Source organism: Labeo rohita, chromosome 20, assembly GCF_022985175.1.
Source record: "Labeo rohita strain BAU-BD-2019 chromosome 20, IGBB_LRoh.1.0, whole genome shotgun sequence".
NCBI lineage: Eukaryota > Metazoa > Chordata > Actinopteri > Cypriniformes > Cyprinidae > Labeo > Labeo rohita.
The window spans coordinates 16,219,374-16,243,539 of NC_066888.1; the positions used below are offsets into that span (position 1 = coordinate 16,219,374).

The 24,166-nt window shown below is 35.8% G+C and overlaps 2 protein-coding genes across 2 annotated transcripts in view; both read right to left on the reverse strand.

The window, feature by feature from the left end:
* Window positions 1-783: 783 nt before the first annotated feature.
* On the reverse strand, window positions 784-8,942 carry LOC127183149 (intersectin-2-like). Its single transcript, XM_051138996.1, has 12 exons — window positions 8,794-8,942; window positions 8,279-8,331; window positions 7,990-8,156; window positions 7,812-7,845; window positions 7,586-7,707; window positions 5,923-6,019; window positions 5,640-5,761; window positions 5,428-5,534; window positions 1,781-1,964; window positions 1,424-1,513; window positions 1,015-1,182; window positions 784-904 (listed from the first exon to the last, which is right to left on the reverse strand). Exons 1-12 carry the CDS (start codon window positions 8,940-8,942, stop codon window positions 791-793), a joined length of 1,407 nt encoding a protein of 468 aa, XP_050994953.1. The 3' UTR covers window positions 784-790.
* Window positions 8,943-17,579: 8,637 nt separating this feature from the next.
* LOC127183129 (intersectin-2-like) overlaps window positions 17,580-24,166 on the reverse strand; it is a 59,451-nt gene continuing 52,864 nt past the window's right edge. The window contains exons 32-40 of the mRNA XM_051138970.1: window positions 22,634-22,817; window positions 22,202-22,300; window positions 21,948-22,115; window positions 21,624-21,833; window positions 21,420-21,541; window positions 21,141-21,223; window positions 20,977-21,060; window positions 18,820-18,993; window positions 17,580-18,729 (exon numbers count right to left, since the gene is read on the reverse strand). Of these exons, the coding sequence (XP_050994927.1) occupies window positions 18,575-18,729; window positions 18,820-18,993; window positions 20,977-21,060; window positions 21,141-21,223; window positions 21,420-21,541; window positions 21,624-21,833; window positions 21,948-22,115; window positions 22,202-22,300; window positions 22,634-22,817 (1,279 nt within the window). The 3' untranslated portion in view covers window positions 17,580-18,574. The remainder of the gene's footprint in view (window positions 18,730-18,819; window positions 18,994-20,976; window positions 21,061-21,140; window positions 21,224-21,419; window positions 21,542-21,623; window positions 21,834-21,947; window positions 22,116-22,201; window positions 22,301-22,633; window positions 22,818-24,166) is intronic.

The following is a 24,166-nucleotide window of genomic DNA, read 5'->3' on the forward strand; positions in this document are numbered from 1 at the left end:
GTGTGTGTGTGTGTGTGTGTGTGTTTTCTAACCATTTGGTTTGCAGGACTTCAACTCTGTGGCCTCCAGAACCGTTACTAACAGTCGCCCGATTCCACTGTTCTTCTGTAAGCGAGCTACACAACATACAGTACACAAGCTTTCATCATTACAACCACATTCAAACACACTGATACAAATACATCTTAATAGTCATCAATGAATTCTAACCTTGGTATGCCTTCTCTCTTCTCTCAGTCTCTATGAAGTGATCAGATGCTGCTTTGATCTTCTGCACCCATGTATCCCTAATTGAACAAGAAAGTGATCAATAATGTTGTACAGACACTCACAACAGTGCAATAAAATAGTATTTTTGCTTTACTCTAAACTGAATGTTTTATAGCTTATATTTCACTTAAGGTTCAGTGAATCATGTGCATGTATGATTGCAGCTGCAGGCCTTTATCTGAGCATTTTAGTTTGAATGTGTGTACAGTGTGTACCTCTCATTAATGGTGTCAGCCTTGAGAGTGTAAACACGGTCAATGTGTGAGATGTGAAAAACTGGATCATCACTGGAAGGGTCAGAGGGCGTTTTGACCAAGACCTCATTCAGAAACACAGGCTAGAATAAGAGAGACAGTGTTACAAAACAATCTAATACAAGCTCCTGATAGACACCTTCATTAACAGTCATTAACGTTGCTTTACCGTTTTATACATCTTGTACTGTGTATTTGAGTTGGAATTGAAGAGTTTGTCAGGCCCAGATGAGAACTGTTTTGAGGTGTAGGTGAGGAGCAGGAAGTCAGTAAACAAGGAAGGCCCAAAGCTCCTTGCTGCTCTTGGTCTTATGTAGTTTTCCGCTGTGCAGCAGTTTTCGAGGGCCCAGATAGTTTGTCAGAGAGTTAAAAACGAGGTTCTAAAATGAGAATATTACAAAAAACATTTTCATAACACATAAATAAAAGCTCTTATTTTAGCTGTTAGAGGTCATTATGTAGCACAAAAAGGTCTTATTCAGTGTTTCACCTCAGTGACTCCATCACACAGCACATGGTTCTGGATCCATTCCAGCCGATCAGAGTTTTCTTTATCCTTCACACTCTCGTTCACCTGTGAGCACAACTCCTCGGCCTGCTCCAGTGCCGCCCGCAGCTTTGCGTGATCTGCGTGAGTTGGAGGGGTATTCTCCAGAATCTACACCACCAGATTTCAGAAACAAATTAATGATTTGGTTAAGTAACCATCATAAAGAATATTGCTGAATTTAAGAAAGGTAAAAAATAAAATACATTTTTTTACATTTTAAAAATGGTTTATTAATTTTTATTTAATTCTCCAGTCTATCACTCATTTCATATAAATTTTATTTGATTTCTCTTGTAATTCTTTAACTAAATTTTCCATAGTTAAGGTCTGTAGGAGAAGTATCTCATACGTTCTTGATCAGCAGTGGGTAGTGTGTGATTCTCTGCATGGGTTTCAGGAGTAAGTTGGAGAGTGGCATTCCTTTATTACTGACAATTTTCTACAAAGAAGATAAATACAGAATGAAGAGAAGGAAAAGAGTCTAATTAATGTCCATAGCTATCAACATTGAATTTATCCACAGTATTCCACAAGCGAGTAGTAATCGACAGCACCATCTTGTGCAATACTGTGTAAAACAACTGGTTTTGCTTCAGGACACTTCAATCAGCAACACAACGCTAGATCAAAATTATTTACTGTGAAAAAAAGTGTATTGTGTGCTGTAACATTTTTCTGTTATTAGAAACTATTGAACTGCATTTACATTCAGGAAGAGTTTGAAGTCAGGTGATTTGTCAGTTTTCTGTTGCAGCAGAGCCACAGCATTGAGTTGGCAGCTGCAGAAGCGAATGTAGGCCTGCATGTGAGTCAGCTCTGAGGACAAGATATCACCCACCACCTGCACCGGCATCCGCTCTCCAGCCATCTTCTTACGGACACGTAGAGCTCTGAAAAACACACAGGATATCTATCATCTGGTATGAGATACATAAATTATATACACTAAATACGTTTAGTTTTGTTTGTCTAGGAATCAAAATGCACTGGAAATAAGAAATTATCTATTGGTGAGCCACTTAATGACCACTCCACTTGGCTAAAGGTGTAGCGACAAATGAAAAATGATACACTAAATATACTTTTTACCGTATTGTAAACTGTTTTCTATTAAATTAGCTGGTTTTATTTGGTTTTATTTTATTTACAATTTTTTTCATTCACGTTAGCAACATGTTAAATAACATGTTAATCAAGCAAGATGCTAGTCACATGGTACCAACTTGCTAGTAACTTGGTAATCATGCTAGCTGTATTGCTGGATTTTTCACTCATGTTAGCAACACATTAAAAACAACGCTAATCACGTTAAAAACATGATAACATGTTAATCATGAAACATGCTGGAAACATGCTAGCAACATGCTAGTAACTTGATAATCATGGTAATAACATACTGGATTGCTAGATTTGTTTTACTCATGTTAAAAAAAATTTAAAAACATGATAACAACATGTCAATCATGCTAGAAACATCCTAGTCACATGCTGTTTTTGGGACATATTCCATTAGGATTTATTGGTTTTAACAAGCCACCAATAGAAGATGACCAATTACCAGTAGAGACCAATAGGGTCCATTACAGTTTTCATTAAAACCAAGACAAGTGTCAGTTATAACCAGCAAAACCATTACAAATTTTCAGCAGGGTAATCATGCTAGAAACACGCTACCAACATGCTAGTAAGAGGCTGGATTTTTTTTGACTCATGTTAGCAACATGTTAAAACATGATAACATGTTAATCATGCTAGAAACATGCTAATCATGCTAGAAATATGTTAGGAGCATGCTAGTAACTTGCTAATCATGCTACCAGGACCCTCAAGTGTCACGCATCCACCGTGAGACACACGCATTTCAACCAGTTCACACGCTCTCACGCCACACCTTGTATTTCTCACGCTGAGAAGTAAGGGATAACTTGTCCCGCTATATAATGTTAATGGACGAGGCACAGGCTTGCAGGGGGAGTTCATAGCTGTCTTGACAGTTAAATGCCATCTCTACCAGCAAATATCAGAAATTAGAATTTTTATGAAAAAAAACTTTTATTTTTAAAAAACTTCCATATTATGAAAAAACGTCCATAGCTTTCTCTACCAGTGGAAGCGTTTTGTGCAGTTGAGGCGGTCACGGAGTGGACGATGCCCTTTGTATTTACTAAAAACTAACAAAATAAATGCAGTAGGTAACCCTTTCTTCTGTTTTTTTTTACGTTCCTTGGATGAAAATTTTGCAAAATTTGCTAAATGATTTGCTCTCCAACAGCTCTAATCAAGTATTGGCTACTAGAAACTTACCCATATAGCAAAAAAATATATTTTCAAATATATTTCAAAATATACAAAAAAAGGCCCAAAAATATATTTGCTAAAATATATTTACGTCAATATATATTCTACCAGTATTTTTTGGCCACATATAAATATATTTTAAAAAAGTATTTAAAAAATATATTTTGACCTCTGTATATTTCAGTCCAAAAAAATGCATTTTCTTGCCACAGAAAATATATTTCATTTAGCTTCACTGTTTGCAACATATATTTAGCTTATGTTTCAAATATATTTTGGCCACAAAAAATATATTTTTTTGCCATGTGGGATAATTGGTAAATCTGATAAAAGACAGACAAATTCATCCAAATACTTGTAACTATTTAAATTGCTTTTTAAATAGTTAAATTGCTTAGTTTTCCAATTTTTAACTGTTTTCAACTGTTAATCCTTTTAAACTTTTAAAGCAGGCAGGTTTGACCTTACAGTAGCACTCAACAATTGTCAGACTTACAAAATCCTTCATTACTTGAATTATTATTATTATAATAATTTAATTTTAAAGCACAGCCACCACAAAATCAGACTTTAGCACCTAGGTTAGGTTAATACAGATTTAAAATCAGAAGATATCGTTTAATAGCTATGATGCCATTTCATTTTTATAATCAAATCCTTGCATAGCTATGACTGGAAACACTGGCATCTAACAATGTCTTGGAAAAATCAGTTAATCTTAAAAAAAAAAAGGGCATATACATAAACCCATGTGTCTGTGTGCTAAACTTCTGAAACAGTCAATGAGCAGTCAGTGCAATTTGGGAAAGAAATTAACCAAATCTAAGTGAAAATATTCAGATTTGTAATTTTCATAAGTAACAGTAATTTAACTATATTTTTTTCCTAGTAACTGTAACAGTTCTAATTATTTTGTAATTAAATTATGTAATTCCATTACATGTAACCAGTTACTCTATTAAGTTTGAGCTCCTACCACTGTCGTCAAGGCATCAATATGTGCAACAAACAATTGCAATACAAAATGTCATTCATAAGCTAAGTCATTCATACACACACAGCTTGACATACATGCTCAGGGCAAGTTCTGCAATCTTACTGTATGTGTGGGCCTACAGTATGTATATTGAGCACTGCTGGTCATTGGCTCATTTGGGGCCAAATTTCTTTTTATTTTTGATACATTTGTATTTTTGAAATTTTATGAATTTGACTTTAATCAAACTTCCCAGTTGTTATAGTTTCTATTTTGTGCTGATCAATTATGAACAATAAGTAAAAATTAACTTGCGTGGGACTGAGGGGCCACTGCTGCAAATCTTTGAGTGGCTCCTCTCCTAACGGATATAATCTCACTCCAAACTTTTTCTAAAACTTGAGAGCCCTGCATGCTACCAACATGCTAGTAACTTCATAATCATGCTAGTAACATGCTGGATGCTGGATTTTTTTTCACTCATGTTAGCAACATGTTACATCACGTTAAAACATGAACGTGTTAATCATGCTAGAAACATGCTGGTCACATGCTAGTCATGCTAGAAACATGCTAGTAACATGCTGGATTGTAATAATGTTTTAAGCAACTATTTTTGTGTGTACATTTTGTGTATTTGTTATGTATAAACTTGTATATAAAATGAATTGTATTAAATTGGAAAACAGGGAATAAAATAAATCATTGGCATACATAAAATGTACGAACCATTAAAATATATAGAAATTTAAAAAGGTTTTAATTTTATCATTCACACTTATACGAATAATAATTACAATTCAGTTATCTTGTAGTACCTTGAACAAATCTGTTTATATATTTAATTTCTTTATTTATTTTTTAATTTCTCTTTTTTTATATCCATTGGTTGCTAGTGGATGGTCTTAAGTGTAAAGTAAATGGTTTCCAGAATCCTTAAACACACTAATCATGTAAACATCAAATAGAAGTGGAAGGTAAATTAATATTGGACTACAAAATTCACACCAGACACTGAACATCCACTAGATGGCACTTGCAATTGCACAGACAGACTCTAGCAGTCAGTGTTGACTCACTTTAGGAGTTTGGTGCTGCACATGATCAGTTCCCGCCAGTTCACAAAGATCATGCTCATCTCAGCCTCCGTCAGCCTCCCTGACTCTGCCATTGGCTTATGGAACTCCTGAATTTCCACACACATATATATTTGTTACTTAGAGTCCAAACAAACAGCATTACTTTCTAAAAGCATACATATAATAAATTGTGGAAACGGCTATTGGTTCACCTCTAGTGCCAATTCCAGGTCCTTCAGATAGGACTCCTCTGTCTGAATGAGCTCATGGATGTAGCTTTGCCTCTTCCTTTCCTCAGTGCACATGGAGTCTAAACTGAGCAGATCAGCACACCCTACACACACACATACTATATATGCAAGACAACCCACACATGCACATGCACTCATCAGCGATTTGATGGAGCAGAATGGAACAGATGAGGGAAAACAACACATACAACCACATACAGTACAAAAGAGCAAGAATAAAGGTGTGTGTGTGTGTGTGTCTTACGTGGTTGAGATGCAGGAGTTATTTTGCCACTATTGGCCTCCAGTAATCTGACACGAGAGGAGTGGAACCAGCCCTTTTTACGCTTTTTACCCCGTGCCTACAAACACACACGTTATTTGTTTTTTAAAAGCTGGTGACTTACCATTGAATTCTATTGTTTTCATGCTAAGCTATGATATTGTCACTTAATGTTTATCTATCTGTCTATCTATCTGTCTATCAGGGGCGATTCTAGGATTTTTATTTTAGGGGGGCTCATATATATGTATGTGTGTGTGTTTGACTAATAGGGGTGGTACACTATACTTTTTGCAATATAGATAGGTGTAACATTTGATTACTAAATAAGCCAAAAACAAGTCTTTCTGATCTCACACACACCTGTTTCCTGTACAAATACAAAATTTTACTGTTTGCATTTCTAGTACAAGCCTCTTTCCTTAGCTGAAGTATGCAAATATGGTCATACAGAATATGTGCTTTATAAGCACTAATAAACAGCCAATATGTTAATAATAGGCATGCTAATAAGCAACTAGGGCTACGTTCACACTGGCCACGTTCATGCAGCAGCAAAGGAAATTTTCAAGACGCATTCTTGGAACACTCACGCTGTGTGAATGGAACAGGACTGGACAACTAACGTTAGTTGTCCGTCATGTCATTCAGTGCGGTAGAGCCGCTCTGCCACACAAACACGCATCTAACTTGCATTGCGTGCTTTCATGTGTGGTTTAAATAACTTACAGTAACAGAAATGAGCCGTGTATTATCTGAAAGTTATATCCAGTATCCACCGGAGCTGCTTCCAACCATTTTGTGTTCTGTGTGCAACTCAAATGCTCTCTCCACCCAAATATAAAACTGCTGATAATGCAGTAAATGCAGTTGTCAATCCCAAAAACTGACAGTGTGAACGTTTTTGGGATTGACAACCACATTTACTTACAGGTGTGAGTCTCGAAATGTTGTGTGCACACAGGAGCCTACAGAAGCATTTTGAATACTATCTGTATGAACATGCAATGGGAGTCAAGTCCGCATTCCTCACTAGTAACATAGCAACAGTGACCAAAGTAATATATCAAAGATGGCAACGTCCATAAAACTGAAAGTTTTTTCAGTTTCTGATGCGACAAGAGTTCTATCGAGCCGCGAGTTCGTTCATCAAACATTCTTTAACCGACAGCAGCTTTTATATTTGGGTGGAGAGTGGAGCATTTGAGCCACGCACAGAACACAAAACTGTCGGGGGTGGCTCCAGTGGAGACTGGATGTAAAACTTTCAGATGAAAGACACACAGCTCATTTCTCCATCACTGTAAGAAACCACACATGAAAGCACACAACACACGGTAGACACGCGTTTGCGGCAGAACAGCTCTCTTGCACTGTATGACGTGACAGACAACCAGTTGTCCAGTCCTGTTCCGTTCACACAGGGCGTGTGTTCCAAGAGTCCTGAAAGTTTATGGGTGTGAGTTTGGTTATAGAATGTGGTTGTCACACCTGTAAATAACCATACTTAACCATATTAAGGACTCAGGCCTGACAACCGTATTCTGCTGCTGTGTGAATGAGAAATAGTGAGAATCGGTCCCTATAGTAAAGTGTTACCAAACATTTTAATATGTATTTATATGCACTATACGCAAATACTGACCTGTAGTTCACCCAGCCACCAGCTGTTTGAGTTCTTATGCAGCACCACGATCAGCTGACCAGGTGTCAGACTCAGTTGTTCTGGTGTTGTGGCATCACTGGCCGTAGTCACCTGAGCAATCTCTGAAGACCAATGAGAATACAAATTAATTTATGCAAATGAATGTCTGAAACAACCAACCTTGAATTCTTCTTAAGTGTGATGGTATGTTGCTCCCAAATCTCACCTGGCTTTTTACCGGGAACTCCAGGATTGGCAGTCTAAAATGAAAACACAGTGAGCACATTGTTATTAAAGTACACATCAACATAAAATGACAGCATTAGGTAATGTAAAAGAAAACAACAAGTCACATTCGTAAGGCAAGTATAAATAATAATGTACAATTTTCTAAATATGCATACATCAGGCTCTTTGGGTTTAACGTAGTTGGACGGGAAGAGGCCAGACTGGTCACCGATGCACCCTCTCCACCATTCTCCTTCCTTCTCTGTTACCAGGACAACATCCTCTGCACAAAACGCCAGTTCATCTGACTCTGGACTCTCGTATGTGTATAGAGCCACATACTCTAACAAGATAAATCAAATGAAAACATGACAAAACCTCTGAAATGACAATTCAATATAATGTCATAATATCTCATCTGGATGACTGGAGATGGTTGCATGAAAACGTAAACAGACTCCTCACCCTCAATGAGACCAGAATCTGAAAGTTTCTGAAAATTCTCGCCCACAGTAGAACTGACACACACACACACACAAAAAAAAAAAAAATGATGAAAGATTTATGTTTGGTATCAATTTTCTAAATTGTTACTAGAATATATTTATTAACAATTAAATGCAATATATTTATTCCAAAATGACTGATAAATGGAATGGAATGCCCAGGCAATTGTCAAAATTTCCTTCATAACTTACACACAGATTATTACAGTACAAGAAACATACAGAATATGTGGCAACAGTAATACTTACTATCAGTTTATATATCAGTCTATTAATCTGTCTGTCTCTATCTATCTATACCTTTTAGGCTAGGCTTACTCAAGCAAAGTTTGTTCACAACCTTTACCCATCTAATTTTACATTACATTAAATGAAAAACTGATAAAATGAAAAAATAGTGAAAATATGAAGTCATGGAAACTATGAATTGTAAAACATTGCACACAAATTATAAATACATAAATACAAACATACCGTCTTTGTGATTTTACATCAACATAGCCGGCGAAATGGATGGTGGCAGCTCCTTTAAAATCAGCTTTGGTGGGGCTAAAATCCTCATAGGATTGGTTCTCAGCATCATAGAGAACCCAACGATCAAAGAGGTTTAGGCCCACAACCATGTGAGAAGGACTGGATGTCTTTGTCACCAGCATAAATTGGAGTTCAAAGGTCCTTAAAGAAAGTTCATCAAGACCAATTAACAAATTAATCAAATTTCACAACAGAAATAAAATGGTCATGAAAGTATGGTAAGCAATCTTTGTAAAAATTCACAAACATCAAAAAAGGAGCCAATAGAATTGTATATCGGCTGTATATTCAACTGGCTCCTTTTGTCTTTGTGATGTTTTTGTTTGTTAATTAATATATTTACAAAGTACTTTTGGCTATATAGAAGTATGATTCTCTATTACTTTAGGAGGGTTCAAGGTGGTACTTGGATTGTTTGATTTGATCAGAGGTGGCACTTATTCTAATAAGTTTAAGAACTGCTGTATGTTGCCTTTACCTGTTACGGTAATCATCATCAACATACAGTGGTGGAGCTGTATCCATGGGCTGATGTATGTCAACCAGAATGAGTGAAGCGGTGAGACTGCTCAAACCCAAGGCGTGTGCTTTGCCAAGATGTTCAAATTTTCTGGGGTAGAGTGCAGAACAATGCTAAATGATGTACCTCTGGACATATTTGGATCAACAGAAAGGTCCATGTTATAATCTGTAATTTTGCATTATCTGACTTTATAATCTTTATACTAATTTAAGCATTAGCATAGCATTACACTTTACAGACCAGGGCTGTGTTTCCCAAAAGCATTGTACAAAAGTTTACAAATCTTTACAAAGAACAAATCATGAGCTTCAAAAGAAATTACCCAAGTGTCTTCTTGATCACTTCTTGAGAAATTGGAGTGCTGTCACAATTGGGCAAAACAAGATCACTAAACATGTGTAAGTGATCCTTTGGCTCACTCCAAGCATCTATTTCCCACATTTTGTTTTCAGCATTACCTTTGGTCACTTTAAATGTGTGACAACTATGTCCCCCCAACAGCCAAGATGCTTTGGCCTCATTGTACATTCCAGCTCTTAAGAAGACCATAGGTGCTCTAAGCTTTTCAAAATAATCGAAAAGAGAGGCAATATGGTCATGCTGGATACTGCAAAAATAAAAGGCCATTAGGAGTGAATCAGCTACACATGTGTTTGTAAACTTGAATGACCCAAAATGACCACCAGCATTCAAAGAGATGGTGTCGATTGAGTCCTTGGGCAGATTTTCAGGACTACAAAGGCAAACAGACACATTTTAGCACAGGTAATAATATAAAAATGACTATATACAGTGCCTTGCAGATGTTGCAGCCAGGGCCTCATTAAATGAAAAAAAGAGATTTTTTAAATTATTTATTTTTGTTTTTCAGTGTCACAAGGATGAAGTTGCCGATCCTGACTCGCTGTCTCCTCTTTGGACGTGCCTTTAGAGAGAAAATCTTCCTTGCAGATTACGTAATGAAAAAGTTTTTGTTTTCGCTTCAGCTTTCACTCTCCGCACAAATGATTGGAGATGCGCCTAATAGCACACATTTATCTAGGTTTAAAGATTATAACATTGTTTTATACTTGAACTGTTTTATATCCATTGATTTTATTTTAGGCAAGTCGTGATGGTCGTTACTTTAAAAAAAAAAAAAAACTTACATTTAACGAATAAAAATTGCTTTAAACGTTTTTCTAAATTAACTTGATAAAAACGAAACGAAATATAATCACCTTGCCATTACATTAAAACTAAACCATTTTAATAGCTGAATTCCCTGGTAAAAAAACAGCATATGCTGGTAGGTATGTTTTGATGGCTTGGATGCTGGTTAGGTATGTTTTGATGCTGGTTTAAGCTGGTCATTTGCTGGTTTATGCTGGTCCTTGACCAGCAACATGACCAGCAAAAACCGGCAAAGGACCAGCATAAACCAGCAAAGGACCAGCTTAAACCAGCATCAAAACATACCTAACCAGCAACCCAGCATCAAAACACACCTACCAGCATATGCTGGTTTTTTCACCAGGGTTTTGGGAGAAGAGGGGAAAAAAGACGGGCTCAGGTCGGACTCGGGCTGAGAATTCTGATAAGCTGTCGGAGAAGGGCCGAGCTGTTCAAGCAGGTGCGAAAGTTAAAAAAGTTAAAATTTTTACTTATGGAAGATTGTTCTATTGCGTAGGCTATTTTCAGATTATGCCAAAAGGAAGTGAAGAGAGGTGAATGCGGGGTTGGAATGCGGGAAAAGCTCCTAATAGCGCTAATATGTGGGGGGCGTTGTGAGGCTTTGGCGATCAGCGCTACCCATGCCTGTCAATCTACTCCACAGCAATCACGGGCCCCCTCCTTGCTCGGGCCCCGGGGCTTCAGCCACACCTAACTCAATGGTTACCACAGCCCTGGTTGCAGCCTGATGTTAAATTGCTTTAGATTACTTTTTCCCCCACATGTATGTAACCCTGGTTGCCCAAGGGAACGAGACAACACGTCGAAATGCTATGGGAACGCCTTCAGCGTGACCGCGCTCTGAATCACATGTGTAATCATCCAATGGAAGAGCGAGACGTCACAGGCGGGTGACGTCACTGACCAGGAAGCTTAAAAGCATGTGCGCCGGAACCAACATTAGCTTCAAGAGAAGCAGCGTTCGCAGGGATGCAGGAGGATGGACCCGAGACGCGCCGTCTCGTTCCCTCGGGGAACCAGGGTTACATACGTTCCCATAGCGTCGAAACGCTATGGGAACGAGATGCCCACGCCACCAGAATCCAAGTCTCTGCCTAGTGAGAGCTAGGGCGAAGGACCGAAGAGCCAGGAGAGACTCACAGGTCTAGATCATAAAACCTGACAATTTTTTTAGAATTAATAAACTAAAATGATTCCACTGCATAAGTGTTCATATCCTTTTCTGGGACACTTGAAATTTTGCTCAGGAGCACTCATATCACTTGTAGATGTTACTACACTTTGAGTGAAATTAACCTGTGGCAAAATCATTTGAATGAGTATGATTTGGAAAGGCACACACCTCTCAATAAAAGGTCTAGCAGCTGAAAATGCATATCAGAGCAAAAACCAAGCACTCAGCAAGAGTGGCTTATAGACAACTCTGTGAATGTCCCTGAGTGGCCCAGCCACAGCCTGGGTTTGAACCCAATCAAATATTTCTGGAGAAACCTGAAAATGTTTGCCAGCCCCCATCCAAGCTGACAGAGCTTGAGAGGTGAAGTGAGAAGAAGTATAGGAGATAATTACCAAACGCAGAGGTGCAAAAATTTGTCGCATCATACACTAAAAGACTTAAGGCTGTATGTAGAGGTGCTTCAGCTAAGTACTTAAGGGTACTATTAAGGGTATGAATACTTATGCAATGCACTTATTTCAGTTTTTTAATTTTAATAAATTTGCAGAGTTGTCACAAATCTGTTTTGTGCTTTGTCATTATGGTGTATGGAGTGTAGATTGACCTGGGGGAGAAAAAGTAATTTAAAGCAGTTTAACAAAAGACTTCAACATAATGAAACGTGAAAAAAAAAATGAAGGGGTATGAATACATACGCAAGGCACTGTAAGCATAACTTTTTCATACCTCAGGATTTTCTGCCTTTTCAGATCTTCAGCTGTGTTAGAAAATTAAGCATTAGTTAATATTTAATGTACTAATTTTATATATTTACAATAAAAATTATCATGATTTTAACAGTAAAAGAGTGTAAAAATGCTACAATAAAAAAAAAACTGTTAACTGATTAACAGTAAGTTCAGTTGCTATATACAGTGAAAAACTGTAATGTGTAAACCCATAAATTGACATTCCCAGAATTCCCTGTGTTACGTTTCACATTTGATGTTTTTTTTAATGTAAATAACAGTTTATTCTTAGTTTTTTCTTATCGGTTATGTTCATTAGGGTTGCATATCACACCTATTGCATTATTTCAGTATTATGTTACAATGAAGGTGTTTAGTATTTGTTTGAAAGACAATGTGCTCCTTCTATATATATTAGTATTTTCCTTTAGAACTTCGATAGATTGGTATAATAACAAAACATCAGTTAATGTAAGATTGTAAGTTAAGTTAAATCTGTAAAAGCTAAAATTTTGATGTGACAATACCTGTTTTCAAAAGCTGGCCACACTCTTGCTCCTTTTATGAAAACACATCATTGCTATGAAAAGAAAGGGTCAGTGTTAATACCTTTCAGAGGAATCAAACTATGGGGTGCAGACTTTGAGACATTTTTAAGTGTAAATAATAAATGTCAGTATAAGCTTTCCCTGAATCTTTATCTGCTTCCGAATTGAAATGATTGTTTGACTTTAGTTTGATTTCATTAACTGCACTTTTTACTTGTTTTCAATATAAACCAAACTCCCGGAACATAGCATGCTAAACACACACGGTTCGGCATGACCTAAGCAAATATGCAGAATCTTTAAAAATGTACAGCTCTAGCTTATTATGTAGGATACATTGTAAGAATCTATTGTTACACTGACTTTTCAGAAAAAGTACTATTTATATTTACCTGAATAACTGGGTTCCCATCCTTAATGCTTTAGAATCCATATCGCACAACGGCGAGTTGATAAGGGCCCTGCTCTGGAAGTACAACTTCTTTTAATGACGTGGCATGCACAGCATCCGGTATCATCGGTAACACTCATCCGTTAACTTTCATCTGTTTTGTATATTTGTGTAAGAATGAAGAGACAGGAAATCAGGGTTGGAGATGAGGAGTCTTTTATTAAAGTAGTCGTCTTTTCCTTTTCCATCTGTAGCGTCAGATAAGAAGTGCACACATGGCGTACAACCCAGTTTCATTTTGATTTGTTTATCATTTCCCAACAGAAACATATTAGCTAGGTTCAGTCTTGCTACGATTAGAAGTTACACTAAGCATGAGAACAATAAAAATGTATTAATGCATTTACTTATGCTTAAAGATTTTAAAGCATATATATGTTCCCACCCCCCAAACACACACATTTTATTGCAAATAAAAAGTATCTCAAATTTGTATTTTCATGTTCACTTTATTGTAACCATGTGTATAGCACATTTTAAATAATACCCATTTGCTGCTAATATTAACCTTAGACCAGTAAATTCAACTATGGACATGTAATTAGAAAAACAATGTTGGAGTCGAAATAAATTCTTGTACTAGTTTTGCAATATGTTTTTTGAATGAAAATATTAAATGCTTATCAAACAATGTCACAATTTTCTTTGTTCAATATCAAATCACATTTGCATTAATTTTCAACTCCAATGAAATTAACTGAAACAATTTAAAAAGTTGTCTGTTTGTTCAGTAGGGTGCACCCTCTAGTCTAGGCTATGCACATTTCCTAGAATACAACTATAGAATACTTATGATATCGCCATAAACATTTACAATGTTCACAATTACTAATTTTGACAGTTCACTCAATCACATTCAAAAATAACTCCTTGGTGTTGAACACAAGGCCAAATAAACCGTTCAGGAGAAAGCAGCTCAAAACTCAGTTCAAAAGATTCGTTTGGAAGGTTCAGTCCAATAAGTTCAATTCAGGAAGTTCGTTTGAAATGTTCAAAAAGATTCGACTCAAAAGATTCAGTTCGAGGAATCCAAAAATCATTTGTATCGTGGAGGAATGATTCAACTCAACCATTCCAAAGTGACAAAAAAACGATTCGTCAGATAAAATAAAATACAAATACAAATAATGATACAAATAACGTTACTCTTGAAAAGTCTCTTAAAACACAGGTCAATTTAGTTTAAGAAACCTAGGCAACCATAACTTTCCTACCCAATTCCTCGGGTGTTGGTTGGAACTTAACTCTCACAACAGTCATTACAGTTCATCTTGCTGGGATAGCTTGCCATCTTACATCGTCATGCTGAAATAAACGTGGTTGCAACGTAAGACAAAAGACCTGACCTACATGTAACAGCAGTTTTTAGTTCACAGCACAGATTTAATTCACTGTTCTCAGTTACACATCAATACACCCTAGTTTAACATTTTACATTTAACAGTCACATTTTCATTATAACGTACTTTGATGGCTTAGATAATACCACACTAAATGTAGCAGAGTCATGCTACAACTCTATATTACGCTGGTTGAGGCAGCCAAATATGGACAGTAGGGATGGGCGATACCTCGTATTTTATTTTCAATCCGCCCTGGTGAAAAAAACAGCATATGCTGGTAGGTATGTTTTGATGCTGGTTTAAGCTGGTCCTTTGCTGGTTTATGCTGGTCCTTTGCTGGTTCATGCTGGTCCTTGACCAGCAACATGACCAGCAAAAACCAGCAAAGGACCAGCTTAAACCAGCATCAAAACCTACCTAACCAGCATTCCAGCATCAAAACATACCTACCAGCATATGCTGGTTTTTTCACCAGGGCGATACCGATATTTTCAAGCCAAGTATCGTTGATACCAATACCGATACTGATACCTCTAAACTAAATTGAGCTTTTAAATTATTAAAAGAATAAAATCAGTAATTATACTTACTTAACATTATATTTGAAAGTCATGTGTTTTAAACATTTAATAAGTGTTTTTTTTTTGTTTTTGTTTTTTTGATAACACTGTCAGAAAACTAAAATTTTGTATTTTAGCTCTTTACTGGGCAGTAACCTCAAAGGTGCACCTTTCTTTACCCGTAAAAGCCAGGGAGCATACTAGTACCATACAAGTACACACGCATTAAGGGTAGATAAGGTACAGAGGTGTACCTTGGAGGGTACCTGATGAAAAACAACCATGGTGTTACATAAGTACTAAAATGTACAATAATAATAATAATAATTAGTAGTAGTATTATTAGTAGTAGTAGTATTAATTATTATTACCATGATTTTTGCTACAAATATTATGGTTGAAATAATGTTCCTGTAGCGTTATGGTAATGATAAAAGGAAGCAAGCCAAAAGAGAGTGTTAACCATAATCTCTCTCTCCCTCTCTCTCGTTTGGCTTGCTCTCTTTATCAGGGGTCGCCACAGCAGAGTGATGCCCTTAAATTGTATATAATCTACTGTGTAAAAAAAAAAAAAAAGTAATAAAAAATCTAAATCCTGTTTACAAGCTGAGTTTCTTTCAGAAAGGTTATGACAGCCTTAATTATAGATTGTGTGCCAGGTAGACTAAATAGTTTTTTTATTCAATGCCCTCTCCAGTTCTTTCATGTTTTCACAGTATTTTATCAAGTACATATCAAGAGTACATGTTTTACATTTTCCACTTCTCCACAGTGTATACATAATCTTGTCTGGTGTGTTCCTATTAATCTTAAGCAACTATTTAAACTTTTGTGCCCTGTTCTCAGCCTTGTTAAAACAGTTTTCTCCTGCCACCTCAGATTAATACAGTTTTTAATTATCACTTCTTTCTTAATATTATATGTCTTCCTTTCTCCTCCTGATCCCATGTGTCCTGCCACATTTAATTAATATTGTCTTTAATGATAACTTTTATTTCTGATTTACTAAGTGGTATTTGTATTTCTGTGTTTTGCCTTCAGAGCTTCTTTTGCCAACTTATTCACCTTTTCATTTCCCTCAATACCCACATGCGCTGGAACCCACGTAAACTGTGTATATTTTTTGTTGTTGAGTTGGTCTAAAAATTCATTGATTTATTTCATCCAAATGATCTTGCCTACATACAAATTTTCCACTCTGGATACTTGACGAGGAGGACATGGAATCCGAGCAGGCTTAACTTCCTCTACCCTTTGTAGTGCTAAAATAATGGCCATTATTTCAGCTGAGAAAACTGATGATCTGAAAATCTTTTTTGGATGTTAATATTGTGTTTTGGGATGAATACAGCTGCACCTGTTTTGCCAGTTATCTTTGGATGCATCCGTGTACATCTGTATTGTATCACCATACCTGCTTTCTATATACTGTTGAATATTTTGATATATGCCAGATTTTACAATGTCTTTTATTTCCATATTTACTATAGGAAAACAGAATAACCACGGTGGGATGGCAGTCATATTTATTGTCTTACAGCATGCAATAGTGCCTATTTCCATTTCCTTTGCCTCTTTTCTCCCTCCATCCAAAGGTACTAATAGTGATACGGCCGTACTCCCAACATTCTTCAAGTACTCTTATTGCAGGGTATGTTGTATCATGCCCATGCAGATTTGTCCAGTATGACAGTGTTTGGGATGGGACAATAAATCGATTCGTGGATTGATTCTAAGATCTTCCGAATGCATCTCCATTCATTTTGGAATCGTATTGAGGTTACAGGTGAATTTCTGAAAGCTTCACAACACAACCGCAGGGCCTTAGCCTGCACCCTGTCCAAACCTGTCAGTATAGTTTTAGCTGCAGAATTATACACTATACACCCATAATCAAAAATCAACCTTCATTTTATGAAGCTATGAGAATACTTTTTGTACAGAAAGTATTACCATACCTTTCATTTATTTCATTAAAAATTTCTCAGATGAACGATGGTCTTACGGGTTTGGATATGGACATGAGGATGAGTAATTAATGACAGAATTTTCTTTATTTGGTGAACTATCCCTTTAACTGGAGATTTTTAGCAAAATACGCTGAGAATATTTCCCACTTTTTGCCTATGAAAATGTTTTCATTTATCTTTTTAAATTATGTGAAATAAAAAGAAAATACATTTAAAGAGAAAATATCAAAACAAACCAAAAAGTAGAAAACGGTTTTTTAAGATAACAATCGTAAACATTCTGTTTTTATTTTTGTCTTTGGTGTACAGTATATGATTTATACCCAGATCCATAATCTATTCCTATAGATGTTTACAGAATTATGCATTAAACAAAGAACAAACTACACAAACTTTAAACATCCATCATCAACAACTCAAATGTACAACATCCAGATCCAGTCTGTTCATAAAGCCAATGCTGTTATTAAAATCATCAATGGAAAACCATAAGACCCATATTATAAATTTTTTAAGTATTCATAAATCTGCACAATTAGAAATTTAAAGCATAATTTGTGTTCCATCACATAATTTCCAATAACATTATTTATCATTAAGTCTTTATATAATAAATATATTACAGTGTTTTTAAAACAGTGTTTCAGTATTTAATAATAAAACAATAAACATGCACATGGGGCTCCGGGAACAGGTTCGGGAAGCACATGTATGACAGGCTTAGTGGAATATACAAATTGCTGAAGTTCAGCAATTTGAGTGGCATCTTTTTGATCTATTTATACATAGGAAGTTACAGTACACAATGGGTTCAGATTAAAGGCAGTAAAGTAAAATAAAATCTAATTTAAAGCTGCCAGTGACTGATAATGCTAAGCAGTGTATTTTAGACTTCTCTCGACTCTACTATTGCAGTCTTTGGCTTTTAAAGAATGAAAAAAAAGTAAGGCACATTTAACAGACCATAAAACCAAATCAAATTAATTTTGTTTAAAGGAAACAGCTGAATTGTAGAATATGTTTAAATTACTAATGCACTTTAAAAATGTAAAAATTTCAGTACAAATCAGTTTCCAATATTAAGCATGTGTGAGAGTATATATGAGACTACCAGCCTGTATTTCACATGTAAACATCTGTTAAGTGGTTGAAGTAGGTCTTTCCTATACTTTTAAAAATGAACACTAATTACCAAACTTTTGTTAAATGATCTGTTTAATGTTGTAGTGCCAATGTAACAGATGTTCACTAGTGAGGTGTTTGATCATAAAGCTGCAGGTCAAGCCGCACTTTGACCTCTCCTGTTGGAACTTCATGGAGCAGCAGACGCCGTGCCAATGGACCTTTACCATCTTGATCCTTCTTTATTGTTGCTACAGGAACTTCAGTACGACCTAGAAAATCTGTATTGAAAGCACAATCTGTTAAAAAAAAAAATATCTCTGTTTTTGTGTATGTGTATTTTGTGTGTGCGGTGCCGTGTTGAATCCCACCGTCTGGAGAAAACTGGTCCCTCTCAAAGATGGTGAGGCAGAGGACGTCCTGATACAGGTCTTTGATGAAGAAGTGGCAGTTGAAGTTCCATTTGGGGTTGAGCGTGTCGGGCTGATGGCGGGACGTGTAGCACTGAGCACCCATGGTTAGCTCACAGTACGGGTTACTCTTCCCTATAAACACACACATCATTTCCTACTCAGTATTTTTTTTTTTTGTAGTATGTCTAAACGTTCTTAAGACTAGATACATTCATTAGAGGAGCAAAACAATGGCATATACAAAAAGTTTCCTGCAGTACAATGCCATTGTCATGGGTTTGATTCCCAAGGAATGGAGGAAATAAGCACCTGGACCACAAAACCAGTCATAAAGGTAAATTTCTTGAAATAGATATTTATACATCATCTGAAAGCTGAATAAATAAGCTTTCCATTGATGCATGCATGGATAGGACAATACTTGGTTGAGATACAACTATTTGAAAATCTGGAATCTGAGGGTGCAAAAATATCAAAATATTGAGAAAATTGCCTTTAAAGTTGTCCAAATGAAGTTCTTAGTAATGCATATTACTAATAAAAAATTAAGTTTTGATATATTTATGGTAGGAAATGTACAAAATATCTTTTTACGAAAAATCGCCCATACAGTGCATTGGCTATTGCTACAAATATATCTGTGCGACTTACGACTGGTTTTGTGGTCCAGGGTCACAAGTATATAACTTGAATGCAATTAAAGTCACTTTGGATGAAATGTATTTGCCAAAATATATAAAAGTAAGATGCTACGTCTTATTTTCATAGAAATTTAGTGATGTTTTTGCTCAAAATAAGAATGGAAAAATTAATTTTGATGTTATTCTTATTCAACTAGAACAAACTGATAACAAAAAAGACTAAAATAGATTAGTTTTTGATATACAGTACATTTTAAAGAGAATAATAAGGTTTATGCTCAAAATAATGCTAGCAACACGTTTATCATGTTAAAAATGTGCACGCAACATGCTAACAATATGTTAATCATGCTAGCAACATGTTAGCAATATGCTTATAATGCTAACAACATGCTAATGCTTATAAATGATATATGCTGAAAACATACTAATCATGCTATCAACATATTGCGTATTATTTTTAGAGAAATTTAGTTCATTTTACGGTTAATAAAAAATAGAAATATTAATTTTGACATGATTCTTATTCAACTGGAACAAACTGAAAAAAGACTCAAATTGATTACCTTTTTATATACGGTATATTTTAAAGATAGAAATTAAAGCCAAGTTTAAAATTATATACAGTATACACGTCTTACTTCCAAAACTATTCAGTTTGATATAAATCTCATCCGGTTGGAACAAACTATAAAACATTTGACCCCAAAACTTAATATAGATATTTTAATTTGTGCTAGTAACACTTATCATGCTAACAACATTTAAAATCATGTTAGCAATGTGCTAAATCATTTTAGCAACATGCTAATTCATGTCATCAGTGTGTTAAAACATGCACCAGTGTAATAAAACAAGCTAGCATGCTAGCTAAACATGCTACAGTTATGCTTGCAACACGCTAATACAGGCTAACAACATGCAAATTCATGTTAAATCATGCTAGCTAAATGTCAAATCATGTTAAAACTAAATGGCCTGAAACACCGAACAGCAGAGACAAAATGCATGATCTACTGAATAGGTGTCTGTATGTCTGTAACACTGTTAAACTATCTAAACTATTTTAAACTTTCAGACAAGGCTTTTTCAAGTCAACTTAAAGCACAAACTTTTAAAAAGTCTACTTTTAAACTTGAAACCTATTCAACCTTATCAAATCTGCACCAAAAATGAAAATGACACTAGATAATAAAACTGTGCACCATAGGATCGTTAAACATTTTAAACTATTGTCAGTTCAAATAATAAAACGACAAAAACTGAAAACTTGAAAATGCAAAAATAATAGAGTGAAACTTAAAATTTAAAATACAAACTTAAAATTTGTTTAAAAAAAAAAAACTACAAAATTGAAAATTATAATAACCCTGAGGTCAATGATTAATGAAGTGACTCTGGGATGTTTGTGTGAACAGCCCAGATTAATTGTGTGTGTGTGTGTGTGTGTGTGTGTGTGTGTGTGTTTTCTAACCGTTTGGTTTGCAGGGCTTCAACTCTGTGGCCTCCAGGACCGTTACTAACAGTCGCCCGATTCCACTGTTCTTCTGTGAGCGAGCTAGACAACATACACAAGCATTCTTCATTACAACCACATTCAATCACATTGACTCTTAATAGTCATCAATGAATTCCAACCTTGGTATGCCTTCTCTCTTTTCAGTTTCTCAGTCTCTATGAAGTGGTCAGATGCTGCTTTGATCTTCTGCACCCATGTAGTTCTAATTTAACAAGAAAGTGATCAATACTGTTGTACAACAGACACTTACTCTAATAAATGCGTATTTTTGCTTTAGCCTACACTGAATGTTTTATAGCTTATATTTCACTTAAGGTTCAGTGAATCATGTGCATGTATGATTGCAGCTGCAGGCCTTTATCTGAGCATTTTAGTTTAAATGTGTGTACAGTGTGTACCTCTCATTAATGGTGTCAGTCTTGAGAGTGTAAACACGGTCAATGTGTGAGATGTGAAAAACTGGATCATCACTGGAAGGGTCAGAGGGCATTTTGACCAAGACCTCATTCAGAAACACAGGCTAGAATAAGAGAGACAGCGTTACAAAACAATCTAATACAAGCTCCTGATAGACACCTTCATTAACAGTCACGCTGTTTTACCGTTTTATACATCTTGTACTGTGCATTTGAGTTGGGATTGAAGAGCTTATCAGGCCCAGATGAGAACTGTTTTGAGGTGTAGGTGAGGAGCAGGAAGTCGTTAAACAGGAAGGCCCAAAGCTCCTTGCTGCTCTTGGTCTTATGTAGTTTACCACTGTGCAGTAGTTTTCGAGGGCCCAGGCAGTTCGTCAGAGAGTTAAAAACGAGGTGCTAAAATAATAATATTACAAAAAACATTTTCATACCATAACACATAATAAAAGCTGTTGTTTTAGCTGTTTGAGGTCATTATGTAGCACAAAAAGGTTTTCTTCAGTGTTTCACCTCAATGACTCCATCACACAGCACATGGTTCTGGATCCATTCCAGCCGATCAGAGTTTTCTTTCTCCCTCACGCCCTCGTTCACCTGTGAGCACAACTCCTCGGCCTGCTCCAGTGCCGCCCGCAGGTTTGCGTGATCTGCGTGAGTTGGAGGGGTATTCTCCAGAATCTACACCACCAGATTTCAGAAACAAATAAATGATTTTGTGTTAACCATTGTTACATTTTCCATAGTTAAGGAGGAGTTTCTCATACGTTCTTGATCAGCAGTGGGTAGCGTGTGATTCTCTGCATGGGTTTCAGGAGGAAGCTGGACAGTGGCATTCCTTTACAGCGGTAATTACTGGCAATTTTCTACAAAGAAGGTAAACAGAGAAAAAAGAGAAGAACAATTATTGTCTTACTGCTATCAGCAGTGAATACATCCACAGTATTCCATGACAAAATAGTAATCAACAGCACCATCTTGTGGGCTACTGTGTAAAATAACTGGTTTTGCTTCAGGACACTGATCAATCAGCATCACAACACTAGACCAATATTGTTTATTGTTTAAAAAAAACAATATTGTGTAATATTATTCACTGATTAATACATACCAGTGCTAATGCTATACCTGTCTGAAAGTAGTAGAATGTAAAAACCTGGGCTTTTTTCTGTTATTATAAAGTACTGAACTCCATTTACCTTTAGGAAAAATTTGAAGTCAGGTGATTTGTCTGTTTTTTGTTGCAACAGAGCCGCAGCATTAAGTTGGCAGCTGCAGAAGCGAATGTAGGCCTGCATGTGAGTCAGCTCTGAGGACAAGATATCACCCACCACCTGCACCGGCATCCGCTCTCCAGCCATCTTCTTACGGACACGTAGTGCTCTGAAAAACACACAGGATGTCACCTGGTAAATGATACGTGCAGTTGAAGACAGAAGTTTACTTACACCTTGCAGAATCTGCAAAATGTTAATTATTTTACCAAAATAACAGGAATTATACAAAATGCATGCTGTTTTTTATTTAGTACTGACCTGATAAGATATTTCACATAAAAGACATTTACATATAGTCCACAAGAGACAATAATAGTTGAATTTACATAAGCTTTTACATAAACGTGATTCTTAATACTGTGTTGTTACCTGCATAATCATTTTTGTTTTGTTTTTTTGTTTAGTGATAGTTGTTCATGAGTCCCTTGTTTGTCCTGAACAGTTAAACTGCCTGCTGTTCTTCAGAAAAATCCTTCAGGTCACACAAATTTGTTGCTTTTTGGCATTTCTGTGTATTTGAACCCTTTCCAACAATTACTGTATGATTTTAAGATTCATCTTTTCACACCGAAGACAACTGAGGGGACTCATATGCAACTATTACAACTATTTGTCTTCTGGGAAACATGCAAGTATCTTCTGTAGTTTCTAAACACAATGCATTAAGAGCCAGGGGGTGAAAACATTTTGAATTTGAAGATCAGGGTAAATGTAACTTATTTTGTATTCTGGGAAACATGTAAGTAGCTTCTGAAGGGCAGTACTAAATATATATTTTAAAAAATGATATTTAAGCAAAATATGAAAAATATAGGCTACACATCTTCATTCTTTTCAAAAGTTTTCAACCCCCGGCTGTTAATGCATCGTTTTTCCTTCTGGAGGCAGTTTAACTGTTCAGGACAAACAAGGAGCTCATGAACAACTATCACTAAACAAAAAAAAAAACACAGCTGTGGATCATTCAGGTAACAGCACAGTATTAAGAATCAAGTGTATGTAAACTTTTGAACAAGGTAATTTTCATAAATTCAACTATTTTCTATTGTGGATTATATGTAAATGCATTTTATGTGAAATATCTTACTCAGGTCAACATGCATTTGGTATGATCCCTCTTATTTTGGTCAAATAATTAACATTTTGCACATTCTGCAAGGTGTATGTAAACTTCTGGTTTCAACTGTATATGTTATAAACTAAATACATTTGTCTAGGAATCAAAATGCACTTGAAATATGAAACTGCCTATTGGTGAACCACTGCTTGGCTAAAGGTAATTAATGGTGTAGCGACAAATTAAAAATGATACATTAAATATACATTTTACAGTATTGTAGTTATTTTAATGTAAACATTTTATTATTTTATAGTATTGTAAATCATTTTATTATATATTCTTTTACTGTATAGTAATTTATGTAATATATATTTTTAAATATGAATAATACTTTT

What these genes read in the sequence shown, in the direction of transcription:
- LOC127183149 (XM_051138996.1), bottom strand. Translation starts at nt 8,942, where the DNA reads ATGGTTGTGGGCCTAAACCTCTTTGATCGTTGGGTTCTCTATGATGCT. An exon ending in TTAAACCCAAAGAGCCTGAT is followed by an intron (nt 7,846 to 7,989) that starts GTATGCATATTT and finishes TTTTCATTTTAG; the next exon opens with ACTGCCAATCCTGGAGTTCC. An exon ending in TGTGTGATGGAGTCACTGAG is followed by an intron (nt 905 to 1,014) that starts GTGAAACACTGA and finishes TTCTCATTTTAG; the next exon opens with AACCTCGTTTTTAACTCTCT.